The sequence below is a fragment of the Somniosus microcephalus genome, chromosome 19 (assembly GCF_052327205.1).
Source record: "Somniosus microcephalus isolate GS21.2 chromosome 19, FLI_Smic_1.0, whole genome shotgun sequence".
NCBI lineage: Eukaryota > Metazoa > Chordata > Chondrichthyes > Squaliformes > Somniosidae > Somniosus > Somniosus microcephalus.
In genome coordinates, this window is record NC_141005.1 from 21,721,971 (window position 1) to 21,737,316 (window position 15,346).

At 44.3% G+C, this 15,346-nt stretch overlaps 1 protein-coding gene across 5 annotated transcripts in view; it reads left to right on the top strand.

Annotated features, from left to right (window-relative positions):
* Positions 1–15,346, top strand: part of coro1cb (coronin, actin binding protein, 1Cb) — a 200,612-nt gene that overhangs the window by 146,957 nt on the left and 38,309 nt on the right. For all 5 annotated transcript variants that reach the window (XM_085961354.1, XM_085961358.1, XM_085961355.1 and 2 more), the window contains one exon: positions 10,635–10,764. In XM_085961354.1, the coding sequence (XP_085817480.1) occupies positions 10,635–10,764 (130 nt within the window). The remainder of the gene's footprint in view (positions 1–10,634; positions 10,765–15,346) is intronic.

Sequence of the window (15,346 nt, forward strand, 5' to 3'; positions counted from 1 at the left end):
CGTTACACAGCCTTTAACACTTGGGTATCTGGGCTTTCGACTCTTTAATTTCAGCCCTTGAATTTCGATAGGACAAGTAAGTTCCTGGGCTGGAAGTTACATGTGAGTTCAGGAAACAGGAGTTGTACTGGAGCCTTTTTGTTTTGGAGTCTATTTTAGGCGAATTGCAGTCATTTTATTAAAAAAAAACACAAACTAAATTTTAACCTTCCTTACTCATAATGTTACAAGGGTTTGCCACTGAACTGAGAATTATTCATCTCTCTAATTTAGAGCCAGATGAACCAGTTATTTTTGTTTAACATCTGCAGAATTGATGGTTCAAAGGATGATGTGTTAGGATATGAGTCATTACATTGTTTTTTTCCCCCTGTGAAGTGAATAGATTGGAAAACCTGAATGGGACTTTTTGGAAGAGTGCAAGATTAAAAAAAAAAGTTAGGCTTATTCCCTGCGCTTCGCTCCTCCTGCCCACTTGTAGATGGTAGCTGTCAGCGTTCAGCTGAGTTGGCAGGACTCGTTTATCTCTCAAGGTTGTATCTTGTACTGCTGCTCTTGCCTGTGTAGCTCGTCGACATATAATGCAAAGAAACCCTTCCTGGAAAATGCAGTTTTTTCATTTTATAGGGAAAGTGTTCAACCTAGGATAGATCCATCCAGCCCACTGCAAGGTTGTTGTAACCTTATGGTAGGAAAATGCCCTGTAAATTGCCTGAAATATAATCAGATGTCCTCAAGATTGAGTTTCGTCTTAAAAGTGGCCACAAAAAATGGTCAGTAGTTCAAATGAATGCTGGAAATTGGAACTAATTAAGACCGTGAAGTTTATTTAAGCAAGCAGTCCTTACTGGCAAATAGAGGTTGGCATTAAGGATTGAGCTCAGGAATAACTCCTAGTGGGACATAAATATGTCTTGCCTTATCTGGTCCTGTGCAGGACCCTTTCCAAAAGGAAGATTGAAAAGTTAGGGGAGTGAAAATGGGACTTGGTATATCTAGGTATCCGTGCCTCATTAACTTTGACATCTTCCAGGACATTTACGTGATTGTTAGAAATGATTGGTGCCAAAGGAGGTGAAACCACCTACTACATGTGTTAACCAGATTGGTCAATTGAATAGAGAACTGTTTTCTTTGAACTTGGGGTTTATAAGAGGGTGCTTGGCATACCTCTCAGCAGACACTTTGTCTTTGTTAGATTAGCTTTGTTAGTTAGAAGATGATTCTTTGTCCTTTCTAGATGTCTTTTGCAGTAATCTTTACCTCGTAGGCATAGAAAGGTACCTTTTCAAGTACAATGTATGTTCAGGACAGAGAGTAAGAGGTTACATAAGTCAAATTCTACGGCTACACCAACCAATTACAGGCAGAGGTAAGTGCGTCACTTAATTGTACAAGTTGCTTGAGATCATAACATAAGAAGTAGGAGCAGGAGTAGGTCATACGGCCCCTCGGGCCTGCTCCGCCATTCAATAGGATCATGGCTGATCCGAATCTAGACTCACGTCCACTTCCCTGCCCTCTCCCTGTAACCCCTAATTCCCTTGTCTGCTAGGAAACTGTCTATCTCTATTTTAAATTTATTTAATGTTGCAGCTTCCACAGCTCTCTGGGGTAGCAAATTCCATAGATTTACTACCCTCTGAGTGAAGAAGTTTCTCCTCATCTCAGTTTTGAAAGGGCAGCCCCTTATTCTAAGATTATGCCCCCTAGTTCTAGTCTCACCCATCAGTGGAAACATCCTCACCGCATCCACCCGATCAAGACCCCTCACAATCTTATATGTTTCGATAAGATCGCCTCTCATTCTTCTGAACTACAATGAGTAGAGGCCCAACCTACTCAACCTTTCCTCATACGTCAACCCCCTCATCTCTGGAATCAACCGAGTGAACCTTCCCTGAACCGCCTCGAGAGCAAGTATACCTTTTCTTAAATATGGAAACCAAAACTGCACGCAGTATTCCAGGTGTGGCCTCACCAGTACCCTGTATAACTGCAGCAAGACTTCCCTGTTTTTATACTCCATCCCCCTTACAATAAAAGCCAAGATTCCATTGGCCTTCCTGATCACCTGCTGCACCTGCATACTAACTTTTTGTGTTTCATGCACCAGGACCCCCAGATCCCTTTGTAATGTAGCACTTTGCAGTTTCTCTCCATTTAGATAATAACTTGCCCTTTGATTTTTTCTGCCAAAGTGCATAACCTCACACTTTCCAATATTATATTCCATCTGCCAAATCTCTGCCCACTCACTTAGTCTGTCTGTCCTTTTGCAGGTTTTTTATGTCCTCCTCACTCACTGCTTTCCCTCCCATCTTTGTATCGTCGGCAAACTTGGATACGTTGCACTCGGTCCCTTCCTCCAAATCGTTAATATAGATTGTAAAGAGTTGGGGTCCCAGCACTGACCCCTGCGGAACACCACTAGTTACTGATTGCCATCCTGAGAATGAACCATTTATCCCAACTCTCTGTTTTCTGTTGGATAGCCAATCTTCCACCCATGCCAGTATATGACCCCCCAATCCTGTGATTTTTTTTATCTTGATCAGTAATCTTTTGTGTGGAACCTTGTCAAATGCCTTTTGGAAGTCCAGATACACTACATCCACTGGTTCCCCTTTATCCACCCTGTATGTTACGTCCTCAAAGAATTCGAGCAAATTTGTCAAACATTACTTCCCCTTCATAAAACCATGCTGACTCTGTCCTATTAAATTATGTTTATCCAATGCTCTGTTACTGTTTCCTTAATAATGGACTCCAACATTTTGCCAACCACAGATGTTAAGCTAACTGGTCTATAATTTCCAGCTTTTTGTCTACTTCCCTTCTTAAATAAGGGTGTTACATTAGCAGTTTTCCAATCTGCCGGGACCTTTCCTGAGTCCAGGGAGTTTTGGAAAATAATCACCAATGCATCCACAATCCCTACCGCCACTTCTCTCAAGACCCTAGGATGTAGGCCATCAGGTCCAGGGGATTTATCCGCCTTAAGTCCCATTATTTTACCGAGTACCATCTCCTTTGTGATTTTAATCGTGTTTAGCTCCTCCACCACCCCCCCCCCCCCCATTGCCCCCTGTTTGTCCAGTGTTGGGATATTTTTAGTGTCCTCTACTGTAAAGACTGATACAAAATATTTGTTCAGCATCTTTGCCATCTCCATGTTCCCCACCACTAGTTTCCCGGTCTCCTCCTCTAAGGGACCAACGTTCACTTTAGCCACCCTTTTTCTTTTTATATAGCTGTAGAAACTCTTGCTATCTGTTTTCATATTTTTTGCTAGTTTACTTTCATAATCTATCTTCCCTTTCTTAATTAATCTTTTAGTTATTGTTTGCTGGCTTTTAAATGCTTCCCAATCTTCTATCCTCCCACTAGATTGGGCTACTTTATATGCCCTTGTTTTCAGTCGCATACTATCCTTTATTACTTTACTAAGCCACGGATGGCTGTCTTTTCTTTTACTCCCCTTTTTCCTCAGTGGAATATATTTATCTTGAAAGATGTGAAATATCTCCTTGAATGTAGACCACTGCTCTTGTACCATCTTACACTTTAATCTGTTTTCCCAGTCCACTTTAGTCAATTCTACTCTCATACCTTCATGGTCTCCTTTATTTAAGCTCAGTACGCTGGTTTGAGATCCAACTTGAGATCGAGAAAGCTGAGAGTTAAGCCAGCTAGCTGAGATACCGTCACTAGTCCATAAGGTGAATTCAGATGGAACATAACCCCACCACTGAAGGGGGCTCACCAACTTGATGTCCCAGGTGCTAACGTGGAAGAGGTCAACTCAACCATACCGTGCATAAGGTCACGGTTGTATAAGCTCTGGAAACAGTAATAATTTGGCAAGAAAGGGTTAATTCGTTCACTCAATAGCTTATTGGGTCTTAATTGAGGATTGGCAAAGTAACCTCAAATTCAATCCAAACTGAGTGATGCAAGACAGTTCAGCGAACCAAACTTGGCCATCATTCAATCCTAGACCTAAGCTTGGCGGTAAACCTCTGACGAGTCCTTAGTGTCAAATGAAGCGAGGTTGGGCGTTGAGGATTCGTCTGGTTCCTTGGCATATATTTGTCTGGATGCCAAACTCTGCATTCTTGCTTTATCCTCGATGCGTGAATGCAATGTTTCCTACTAAGGTGCCCACTATCCATTATTGAAATGTTCACGTATTGTTTGAGTAAGAGACCATACCGCACACCTGGAGAAGCGAATGTGTGGAGTTGTTGCTTTTGAGCTGAAAGCATTGTTGCTGACCCTGGGTTGGCGCTGCAGAGCTGGTGTCCAAACTACAGCCCTTGGCCATGTGTGGCTTATGAGCACTGCCAGTTCAGCCCATGAAGCCCAGGCGACTCTGTTCTATTTGCACTTTTTGGCAAAAGGCCATTCTTTGTGCTGTTAAATCTTAAATCAGCAAGATCTGTTGGTATCCACACCTTGAGATGTATGTAAAGTAACAAGAATATTGAACTGAATTTTTGTGGCCCGCAAAGCTCCATGGGATGTAACTAAACTGCCCACGAAGATGAGCTTGTACTGCTGTACAGTACAAAGTTACTGGTTTAACTACATCACTGCCATCTGCTGTTGGAGGCCTTTATTACATACAAATTGCAACACGGAAACAGCTTGTTTGCCCTAACTAGTCTGTGTTGGTGTTCAGTTTCCACATGAGCAGTACTCCTAATCCCATGTGCCAGTCCTGTTCCCATATCTATTTATTCCCCTTTCATCCAACCACCTATCTAATCTATTTTTAAGACCTGTTTGAAATGGCCTCTGCTCAGTCACTGACAGATGTAGTGCACTAAAATAGTGCATTCCACAGCCTCCCAAACCTGTATAAACAAAAAGTAAGTTTCTCCTGCTCTCTGTCCTAAATCTCTTGTAGTCAATCTTCTGTCCTGAATAGACAGCAAATCTTTTTTCTCTCGATTCCACCCGTCCTGCAAAAAGTGCTGACCAATGATGGGATGCGGTTGGCACCAACATTCCCGCTAAGCTGCACGGCCGCGCAGCTGTCTGGAGGTCCCGCGCAGCCCAGGACCACTTGCCCCAAAAAATGTTAGGGGAAACATTGTTGACACAGATGCCATTAGCCCTCTGCTACTTTGCTCAGTTGCCGCTCTTGCATATGGAGGCGATGGCGGGGTGATCTTATAGAAGTGTACCAGACAGTCAATGGAGTGGGAAATGTAAATCCAGAGTGTTATTTAAAACTAAATTGAGAGTAGAGGCAGCATCCTATATTTAGCTGCTTCATCAGAGAGCTTTTCTCCAGATCAGAAGTCATAGAGTCATAGAGTTATACAGCACAGAAAAAGGCCCTTCGGCCCATCGTGTCTGCGCCGTCCATCAAGCCCTGTCCGATCTAATCCCATTTTCCAGCATTTGGTCCATAGCCTTGTATGCAATGGCATTTCAAGTGCTCATCCAAATGCTTCTTGAATGTTGAGGGTTCCTGCCTCTACCACCCTTTCAGGCAGTGAGTTCCAGACTCCAACCACCCTCTGGGTGAAAAAGTTCCTCCTCAAATCCCCTCTAAACCTCCTGCCCCTTACCTTGAATCTATGCCCCCTTGTTATTGACCTCCCTACTAAGGGGAAAAGTTCCTCTTTATCTACCCTATCTATGCCCCTCGTCATTTTGTACACCTCAATCAGGTCCCCCCCCTCAGCCTTCGTTGTTCCAAGGAAAACAACCCCAGCCTGTTTAGTCTTTCTTCATAGCTGAGGCGCTCCATCCCAGGTAACATCCTGGTGAATCTTCTCTGCACCCTCTCCAAAGCAATCACATCCTTCCTATAGTGAGGCGACCAGAACTGCACACAGTACTCCAGCTGTGGCCTCACCAGCGTTTTGTACAGCTCCATCATAACCTCCCTGCTCTTATATTCTATGCCTCGGCTAATGAAGGCAAGTATCCCATATGCCTTTTTAACCACCTTATCTACCTGTTCCGCTGCCTTCAGGGACCTATGTACATGTACACCAAGGTCCCTCTGACCCTCTGTACTTCCTAGGGTCCTACCACTCATTGTGTATTCCCTTGCCTTATTTGTCTGTCCAAAATGCATCACCTCGCACTTTTCAGGGTTAAATTCCATTTGCCACTTTTCCGCCCATCTGACCAACCCGTTTATATCGTCCTGTAGCCTGAGACTTTCCTCCTCGCAATTTACCACCCCACCAATTTTCGTGTCATCTGCGAACTTACTGATCATACCTTTTACATTCTCATCCAAATCATTTATGTAGATCACAAACAGCAAGGGACCCAGCACCGATCCCTGAGGTACCCCACTGGACACAGGCTTCCAGTCACCAAAAGCAACCTTCGACCATCACCCTCTGCCTCCTGCCACTCAGCCAGTTTAGGATCCAACGTGCCAAGGCACCCTGGATCCCATGGGCTCTTACCTTCTTGACCAGTCTCCTATGCAGGACTTTGTCAAAAGCCTTACTGAAGTCCATGTATACCACATCATTTCCCTCATCCACACACCTAGTCACCCCCTCGAAAAATTCAATCAGATTGGTCAGACATGATTTACCCTTGACAAAGCCATGCTGACTATCCCCGATTAATCCTTGCCTCTCCAAGTGGAGACTAATTTTGTCCCTCAGAATTTTTTCCAATAATTTCTCTACCACAGATGTTAGGCTCACTGGCCTGTAATTCCCTGGTTTATCCCTGCTACCCTTCTTGAATAATGGTACTACGTTAGCTGTTCTCCAGTCCTCTGGTACATCCCCTGTGGCCAGAGAGGTTCTGAAAATTTGTGTCAGAGCCCCTGCAATCTCCTCCTTTGCCTCACACAGCGGCCTGGGATACATCTCGTCCGGGCCTGGGGATTTATCCACTTTTTGGCCTGCTAAAACCGCTAGTACCTCCTCCCTCTCGATGCTAATATGTTCAAGTATATCACAGTCCCCTTGCCCGATTTCTATGTCTACATTGTCTTTCTCCATAGTGAACACAGATGCAAAAAATTCATTTAAAACCCCGCCTACATCATCTGGCTCTACACACAGATTGCCACTTTGGTCCCTACCCTTTCCCTGGTTATCCTCTTGCCCTTAATATACTTATAAAACATCTTAGGATTTTCCTTTATTTTGCTCGCCAGTGTTATTTCATGGCCCCTCCTCGCTCTCCTAATTTCTTTTTTAAGTATGCCCCTGCACTTTTTATACTCCTCTAGGGCTTCCTCCGTCTTTAGTCTTTTGTAACTGCCAAAAGTGGGGTTGTTTGGTGATGATTAGTGTTGAGGCCCATTAACAATTCCTCAGATAATGAAGCAGTCTATGCCTGCATGCAACAAGACTTGGACAACATCCAGGCTTGGGCTGATAAGTGGCAAGTAACATTCACATCACACAAGTGCCAGGTAATGATCTTCTCCAGCAAGCGAGAGCCTAACCACCTGCCTTTTGACATTCAATGGCATTACCATCATCAACATCCTGGGGGGGTCACCATTGACCAGAAACTCAACTGGACCAGCCACATAAATGTTGTGGCTGCTAGAGCAGGTCAGGAGCTCTGTATTCTGCGGTGAGTGACTCCCCTCTGACTCCCCAAAGCCTGTTCACCACCTACAAGGCACATGTCAGGAGTGTGATGCAATACTCTTGCCCGGACAGGTGCAGCTGCAACAACACTCTAGAAGCTCAACCCCATCCAGGACAAAGCAGTCTGCTTGATTGGTAATTCAACCACTGGCCTAAACATCCACCACCAGTGAACTGTGGCTGCAGTCTGTACTATCTACAGTATGTACTGCAGCAGTTCACCAATGCTTCTTCAGCAGCACCTCCCAAATCTGCAACCTGCATCATCCAGAAGGACAAGGGCAGCAGGTGCATGGGAACACCATCACCTCCAAGCTCCCCGCCAAGTCGCGCACTATCCTGACTTGGACATATTGGCCATTCCTTCATTGTCACTGGGTCAAATTCCTGGAACACCCTACCTAACAACATTGAGGGAGCACCTTCACAACACAGACTGCACTGGTTTAAGAAGGCCCATCACCATCTGCTCGAGGGCAACTAGGGCTGGGCAATAAATGCCAGCGATGCCTACATCCTAAGAATGAATAATATAAAAACGAAACAGAGCACATTGAAGTTCTTTTCAAAGATGAAGGTGTGGAATAGACTTCCAGATAGAGTAGTTGCATGAAAATCCTGGAATTTAAGAAACCATTAGATGCTGCAATGGGATGACTTCATTATCTTTCTGAATGAGTGAATTAAGATGGACTGAATAACCCTTCTCATCCAACATGGGTCTCGACAGTAAGTGTTGGCAGGCTGCTTAACTTTGTAGCGTATCTCACACCCACGCACTTTCCAACAGGGATCACTCAATTACAATAGAGCGTGGGAACCCTGGCTGACTTAGTTTTTTTCCCTTCTCCTCAACATGGGGTGCTGAGGGCAAATGTAGCAACTGTTTTCCTGGCTAACTGGATAGCTAACTCACCAAAGACTGGGATCTTCTCATCTGTGTGGCTAATGAAAAAGAAAGACTTGCATTTGTATAGTGCCTTTCATGACTACCGGACGTCCCAAAGTGCTTTACAGCCAATTAAGTACTTTTTGAAGTGTAGGCACTGTTGTAATGTAGGAAACGCGGCAGCCAATTTGCACGCAGCAAGGTCCCACAAACAGCAATGTGATAATGACCAGATAATCTGTTTGTGATGTTGATTGAGGGATAAATATTGGCCAGGACACCAGGGATAACTCTCCTGCTGCTCTTCGAAATAGTGCCGTGGGATCTTTTACGCCCACCTGAGAGAGCAGCCAGGGCCTCGGTTTAACGTCTCAACTGAAAGACGGCACCTCCGACAGTGCAGCGCTCCCTCAGCACTGCCCTGGAGTGTCAGCCTAGATTTTTGTGCTCAAGTCTCTTGTTAATCTCTAACCTCTAACCAGAAGCGTTGCAGCATATAAAGTATGGCGAATTGAGAGATTCAGAGATTAAATCTCCCTTGGAAACACTTGGGACTAATACCAGGAAATCCTTCACACAAATGATTTAACACATGAAATGACCTTGTGGTTGGGGTTGTGGAGACAAAATTCCTGGATTAATTTAAATAGTTGGTACTGTGATGGGGGGAATTGTAGATTTATTTATTTTTTCCCAGATGGGTAAGCTAGGCTGGCCTGTGGTCATCTTCACCCATATCCATCTATGGAACACTTCACATGAATACAGTTCTCCTATAAGATGAGCCAGACAGCATATTTTTATTGGGAGAGTCCTGTTTTCCCTTGCACAAATCCTATTGTACCAATAAACTGCCTCGATTATTTAATCTCCGGTTATACGGTTGTTATTGATGAGAATACTTATTTCAATATGGTTTGCAAACTTCTGACTTGGAAAACCTTTCACAGTTTTTACATTGAATGCTGCACCTACATTACTAAACTGGTTCTGTCATACCCTGGGCTCTGGATGTAGTGAAATTCTCTGTGTTATTGTGTGTATGGGGATTCCACACTACTACCAGCAGCAGACAATTGAAAAATCACAATTTTCAGCTTTATTCTTTCACCACATCATCTCTTCCCAAGGCTGGAGAAGGTCCACACACGCTAGTGACCGTAAAACAGCATTGCTAGCCTGTGTGGATTGTTGGACAGAGGCTTAGAAACTCGGACACTGAGGAAGGCTAGGTTTGGTCTTTCATCTCACATATAATTATATAGAATTTACAGCACAGAAACTGACCATTTGCCCCAACTGGCCTGTGCCGGTGTTTATGCTCCACACGAGCCTCATCCCACCCTACTTCATTTAACCCTCATCATCATATCCTCCTATTCCTTTCTCCCTCATGTACTTATCTAGCTTCCCCTTAAGTACATCTGTGCTATTTGCCTCAACTACTCCACATGGTAGTGAGTTCCACATTCCTACCACTCCCTGGGTAAAGTTTCTCCTGAATTCCTTGTTGAATTTATTGGTGACTATCTTATATTTATGACCCCTAGTTTTGGACAATTGGAAACTTTTTCTCTAGGCCTACCCTATCAAACTCCTTCGTAATTTTAAAGACCTCGATTAGGTCACCCCTCAGCCTTTTCTTTGCTGGAGAAAAGAGCCCGACCCTGTTCAGTTTTTCTTGATAATTATAATCTCTCAATTCTAGTATCGTTCCTGCAAATTGTTTTTACATCTTCTCCAGTAACTTAAACTTCTGCACTCTGTTCAATCCACCTCATTCCTGCTAAGGTTCACTCTGGGTGCTTCTGTATATGCCCAGACACTGGTCTGGTCCTTCAGTAATGATCTAACTCACTGCTCACCTAACATTCCCCACTTAATTCAGTTACTGCCCTGTAAAAGGCAGCCTGTTCTACTGGGCACAAAGGTTTATGATGGCACCTGATGGTGATGCCCCTGGAGGCATTGAGAAGGCATGCAACAGCAGCTCAATAAATCTTTAAACACCTCACCTGCAGGTTGTCATTCCCTGATTGTAAATCTGGCCAGAATTTAGAATACATGTGCAGTGTGATTTGAGGATGATTTCCTGAGCCTTCATTCCACTTGGTCCAGTTTAATTCACCTTTTGTTTTTCCTGCTAACAGGTCTGGCTGATCCCAGAGAATGGACTGACACTTCCCATCACGGATCCCGTCGTCGTCTTGGAGGGACATACCAGGAGAGTTGGGATTATATCTTGGCATCCGACCGCACGCAATGTTCTTCTCAGTGCAGGTGAGGCGATCGGATTATGTGCTCTGGAATTATTGATGTGGACTGGTGGTGATTCTGCAGTGCAAGGAGGGATCTGGGGAAACCAGGGGAAAGAGGCTCCTGTAACATCAGTTTTGCCACCCCCCCCCCCCCCCCCCACCTTTCCTGAACGCTAACTTGTCATGTTAGTAACTTAAAAGTGAGTCTCCGTTCGTTAATATTTAAGCAAAAATATTTCTAACTCCAGTGCCTTTTTTTTTATTTCTGTAAACTTTAAAATGCTGCCATGGTAATTCTAATGTGCTTGGGGTGGTAGGAATGTGCACATGCAGTCCATGTGACTAATCCCAAAGATTTAAAAAAAGATACTCTAATATCCCTCAGCCTCTTCTTCAGCTATCCAGCTCCATTTTAAATTTGTTGTCTGAGCATTCTAACATACATTCATCACCTTTGTATGTTTTGTTAAATCTAAACTATTCATCTCTCCTGGGCTTGAAGTCCAAAGTGCCTTGCTTATCCTTTTGTTTCTGTTTTTAAAATGCTTTATAATTGTTCAAAGGAATCCTTGGAGCAGATGCATTCTGTTGCACTCCCTTTGGCACTTTGGAGATTATGAAAATTCTGTAGATTATATGTCTCCTTTAAATAATTTTGTTAAATTGACAAAAGTATTTCAATGGTTCAGTTCTTGTGGGCAGCAACGGTGAGGTTCCCTTTATCCAAAAAAAAAAGGCTTTCACTTGATGTGAGCAGAACCCCTTCAACTCATTAGCCTTTTTTTTAATAAAGTAGGCTCAGAATTGCCCATTAGTCTCGTTCACTCATCTGTAAGTACTGATGTGAGACCCATTACTTATACATTTCATTAAAAGTCTAGGAATCCTCAAGTGATTTCCTCTGCCTGTCTGGCTCTCTTTCCAAAATGGAGGCTCGGGGGGCCTGCGTACACCAAAGTGTGCCACTGCAAGCTTTCACTAATCAAGCATTTAATGAGGCCTCAATAACATCAAAGCAGTCATGATTTCTATAAAAGTCTGAAGCTCATTAAAGGAGAAGTTTTTTTTTTGACAGTCAAGCTTATAGTTCCTATAAGTAGGCAATTGTATAAATTATGTTGAAATGGGTCACTTGTCTGAGGAAAGGTGCATATCTTCTGCCATCGCAAAGTTTTCCAGCAACTTCTATATAAAAGCTGTGCCCTTAAGAGACAGCAAGCCCTACCAAAAATGATTCATACCCCAATTGCTTCCTAATGACTGTTGATGTGTGCATTGCCAGGGTGTGGTGTTGAGACATGCAGACCAGGCAGGTTCCAGATTAGATCTGTGATCTGTGCTGCATTAGCTGATCTGACACTCTGCTGTTGTAGAGGTGGTGCAATTGAGGTCAGCGCCCTTTAGGCTAGGGCGTGAATATTGGCACTGCTTCCCTCCCCCGACTGCGCTGGGACGTGCACATACGTGGACATTGGGTGAGGGCCAAGTTGTGTGCTGTGATGCCTCCACAGTTCAGCAGCCTGCCTGATGCTCACCATTTAGGTTCACTAATGAAGGCTGAGCATGTTGTGTGAGGTACCAGCTGATGGATGACACGGTACTGTAGCCCCGTATACTTTAGAGTCCAAATGATGAGCGTTATGAACCAGATTTTTTGTACCTAAACAATTTAGCATTTCCAGTAGTGTCTAAAACTGATGCAGAAGTAATCTATACCAGTGTGTCCTGCCTCAGTTCAGAAAACATTGATTTATTTTGACCTGTTTATTTCAGGGTTTAGTACAAATAAGAAGGCACGGGAAGCCTGGCTTTTTAAATGGCACTTCAATTGGACTATAACAATAAAAAATGCTTTAAGAATTCGCCGCCTGATTTCTGTTTTGCTAAATTTTAAGTCGGATCTGATTAGCCGCACCCCTCACTTCCAAAGGTTAAAGTGCAGTGATATCTTGGCAAATTGAGGGTGTGCTCTGCAAAGAATCATGCACTGAGGCAGGTCGGTATTTGCACCAGCAAATCCATGGCCGTGTTTGGAGGCATTCTTGTTTCCTTTGAAGAATCCTGCAGTAAATGAGCAGCGTTAGACCCCAGCTCTGCTGTGTGTGCCGACCTGCATTTATATAGCATTGGGGGGGGGGGTGCTGCGGTAGTGGCTAAGAATGTAACGAGGTTACATGGAGGTTAATTCAGCAGCAGGAAAGAAAGCTCTAGTTTAGTGGGGGTTGGGAAAGAGGAGAAGAAAAGTGTTTAACTTGCTTGACCTGCCTCTGACCGACCAGGAGATAGTTCATTAGGCTACTGTGGTCGATCACAGTTAGGGCACTGTCATTTGTTATTGGCTTGCCATTGGTTGGCCAGTGTTGACTACTGCAGTTTAAAGGAGTGGTTTTCAGTGGCAGAATGTAAACGTGCAAGGTGTTGAGTATGACTCTTAGCCCGAATGGGTTCATAAGTCCTTCAGATCAGACCACTCCTTCCTTTACCTGTCTGATGCAGAGTTCCTAGCTGTGCCCTGCTAATTGATATCCCAGGATTACCTGCCCAATTTGAGTCTTTTTTTGATTGGGGCCTTTTACTGATTACACACTTGGCAGGACAGCTCTCTAATATACAGGGCATTTTGAGGAAATTGTGTTAAGAACATAACATAAGAATCAGGAGCAGGAGCCTGCTCTGCCATTCAATAAGATCATGGCTGATCTTCGACCTCAACTCCACTTTCCCATCCGATCTCCATATCCTTTGATTCCCCTAGAGTCCAAAAATCTATCTGTCGCTTAGCCTCGAATATACTCAACGATTCAGCATCCACAGTCCTTTGAGGTAAAGAATTCCAAAGATTCACAACCCTCTGAGTGAAGAAATTCCTCCTCATCTCAGTCTTAAATGGCCGACCCCTTATCGTGAGACTATGCCACCTAGTTCTAGGCTCCTTGTGTTCCACCTTGTGTCCCTGTTTTGCTTGGTAAAAAATGTGAGAATGTGGGAAGTTGGTACCACAGGGGTGGCATAGCACTTTTCCCAACCTGCCTCATCTTTAGCTCTAATGTATGGATGTCCAAACCGCTCTCCCAATGATGGCCTCTGCTGGAGGAGTTCCACGTGTGGTATTAGTTGATTAAGCTACAGAAATGGGACCACAAAGCTTGCCTGTATCCCAGTACTGGTATTAGGAACCTGAAGAACACCAATTGCTCCACTGATGTGGAAATAAACACAGAAACAAGCCCCACATAAAATGAAAATGTTTCAAGTGATCAGTCAACTTTTGAGCAATATACCAGCCATCCAAAAGTCCTAGTTTATGGTCTGACTGGAGTTGAATGAGTGGACATGGAGATCATGTTTCTAATGAAATCTCAGGATTTAAGCGTGATCCTGATGACTGCCATTGAGGGCTGCGTGCATTACCTTTAAGTGGCGCTACAACATTGTTTGAGCCCCGGGGTTGGTGGGGTGTGGTATAGTTAGTCCAGTAAAATAATGGACAGTGATCTGCTACAGGCCTCCGACACTCCCATCACTTTGTGTTTCTATTTCCAATTCCCTTCTCTCAGCTTCCCCAACCTTTACCTCCTCCTGCCACCACCACCTCCCCCCCCCCCCCCCCCCAAAAAAAATCCTGGGAAACGGTCTTTTCTGAACCTTGGGTTCTAGCTCCAGCTGGATGGGGCGGGAATGGTGGGGAACTAGAGGGATAAACTTTGGGTCTTTTTCTCATACCAGGCTTTTTCATGTTCTGCTCAACATCTGTGTGCTCATAAGAGAACTGCTGTCGCTGAGAGCAGATCCTGGGCACGCAACTTTGAGGTGAGATTTTTTGCAGCCTTGTTCTTTAATGATGGAACTGTCATGACCCGGAGTGTGAAGCCTTGAATCTCTAGCTGTCTGACAGTGTGAGAGAGCAGTGTTGTATATTGAACACGCTGCCTCAATGCTGGTTATATATTATGTCATTCTCTTTCCCACGCACCCCGCAAAAGTGGGGGGGGGAAGAGTGGGGACAGGCCAGTTTCGGCATCCCCACTACCACCTTGGCAAAGTACTAAGTCAACACGTATCTGAGCTCAAAACTGAAAGCTTCCTGATCCATGTGGCTCAATACATAAGAATTAGGAGCAGGAGTAGGCCATACGGTCTCTCGACCCTGCACCGCCATTCAGTAAGATCATAGCTGATCATCTACCTCAACTCTGCTTTCCCGCCCAATCTCCATGTCCCTTGATTCCCATAGAGTCCAAAAATCTCTCTTTCAGCCTTGAATATACTCAACAATTCAGCATCCACAGACCTTTGGGGTAGAGAATTCCAAATATTCACAACCCTCTGAGTGAAGAGATTCCTCCTCATCTCAGTCTTAAATGGCCGACCCCTTATCCAGAGACTATGTCCCCCTAGTTCTAGACTCTTCAGCCAGGGGAAACAACCTCTCAGCATCTACCCTGTCAATCCCCTTCAGAATCTTGTGTTTCAATGAGGTCACCTCTCACTCTTTCTAAACTCAAGAGAGTATAGGCCCACTCTACTCAATATTACACAATACAATGCATTTACCCACTAAGACACAGAGGCCTAGAAATTCGGTGGGCTGCGCCACCAGTTAG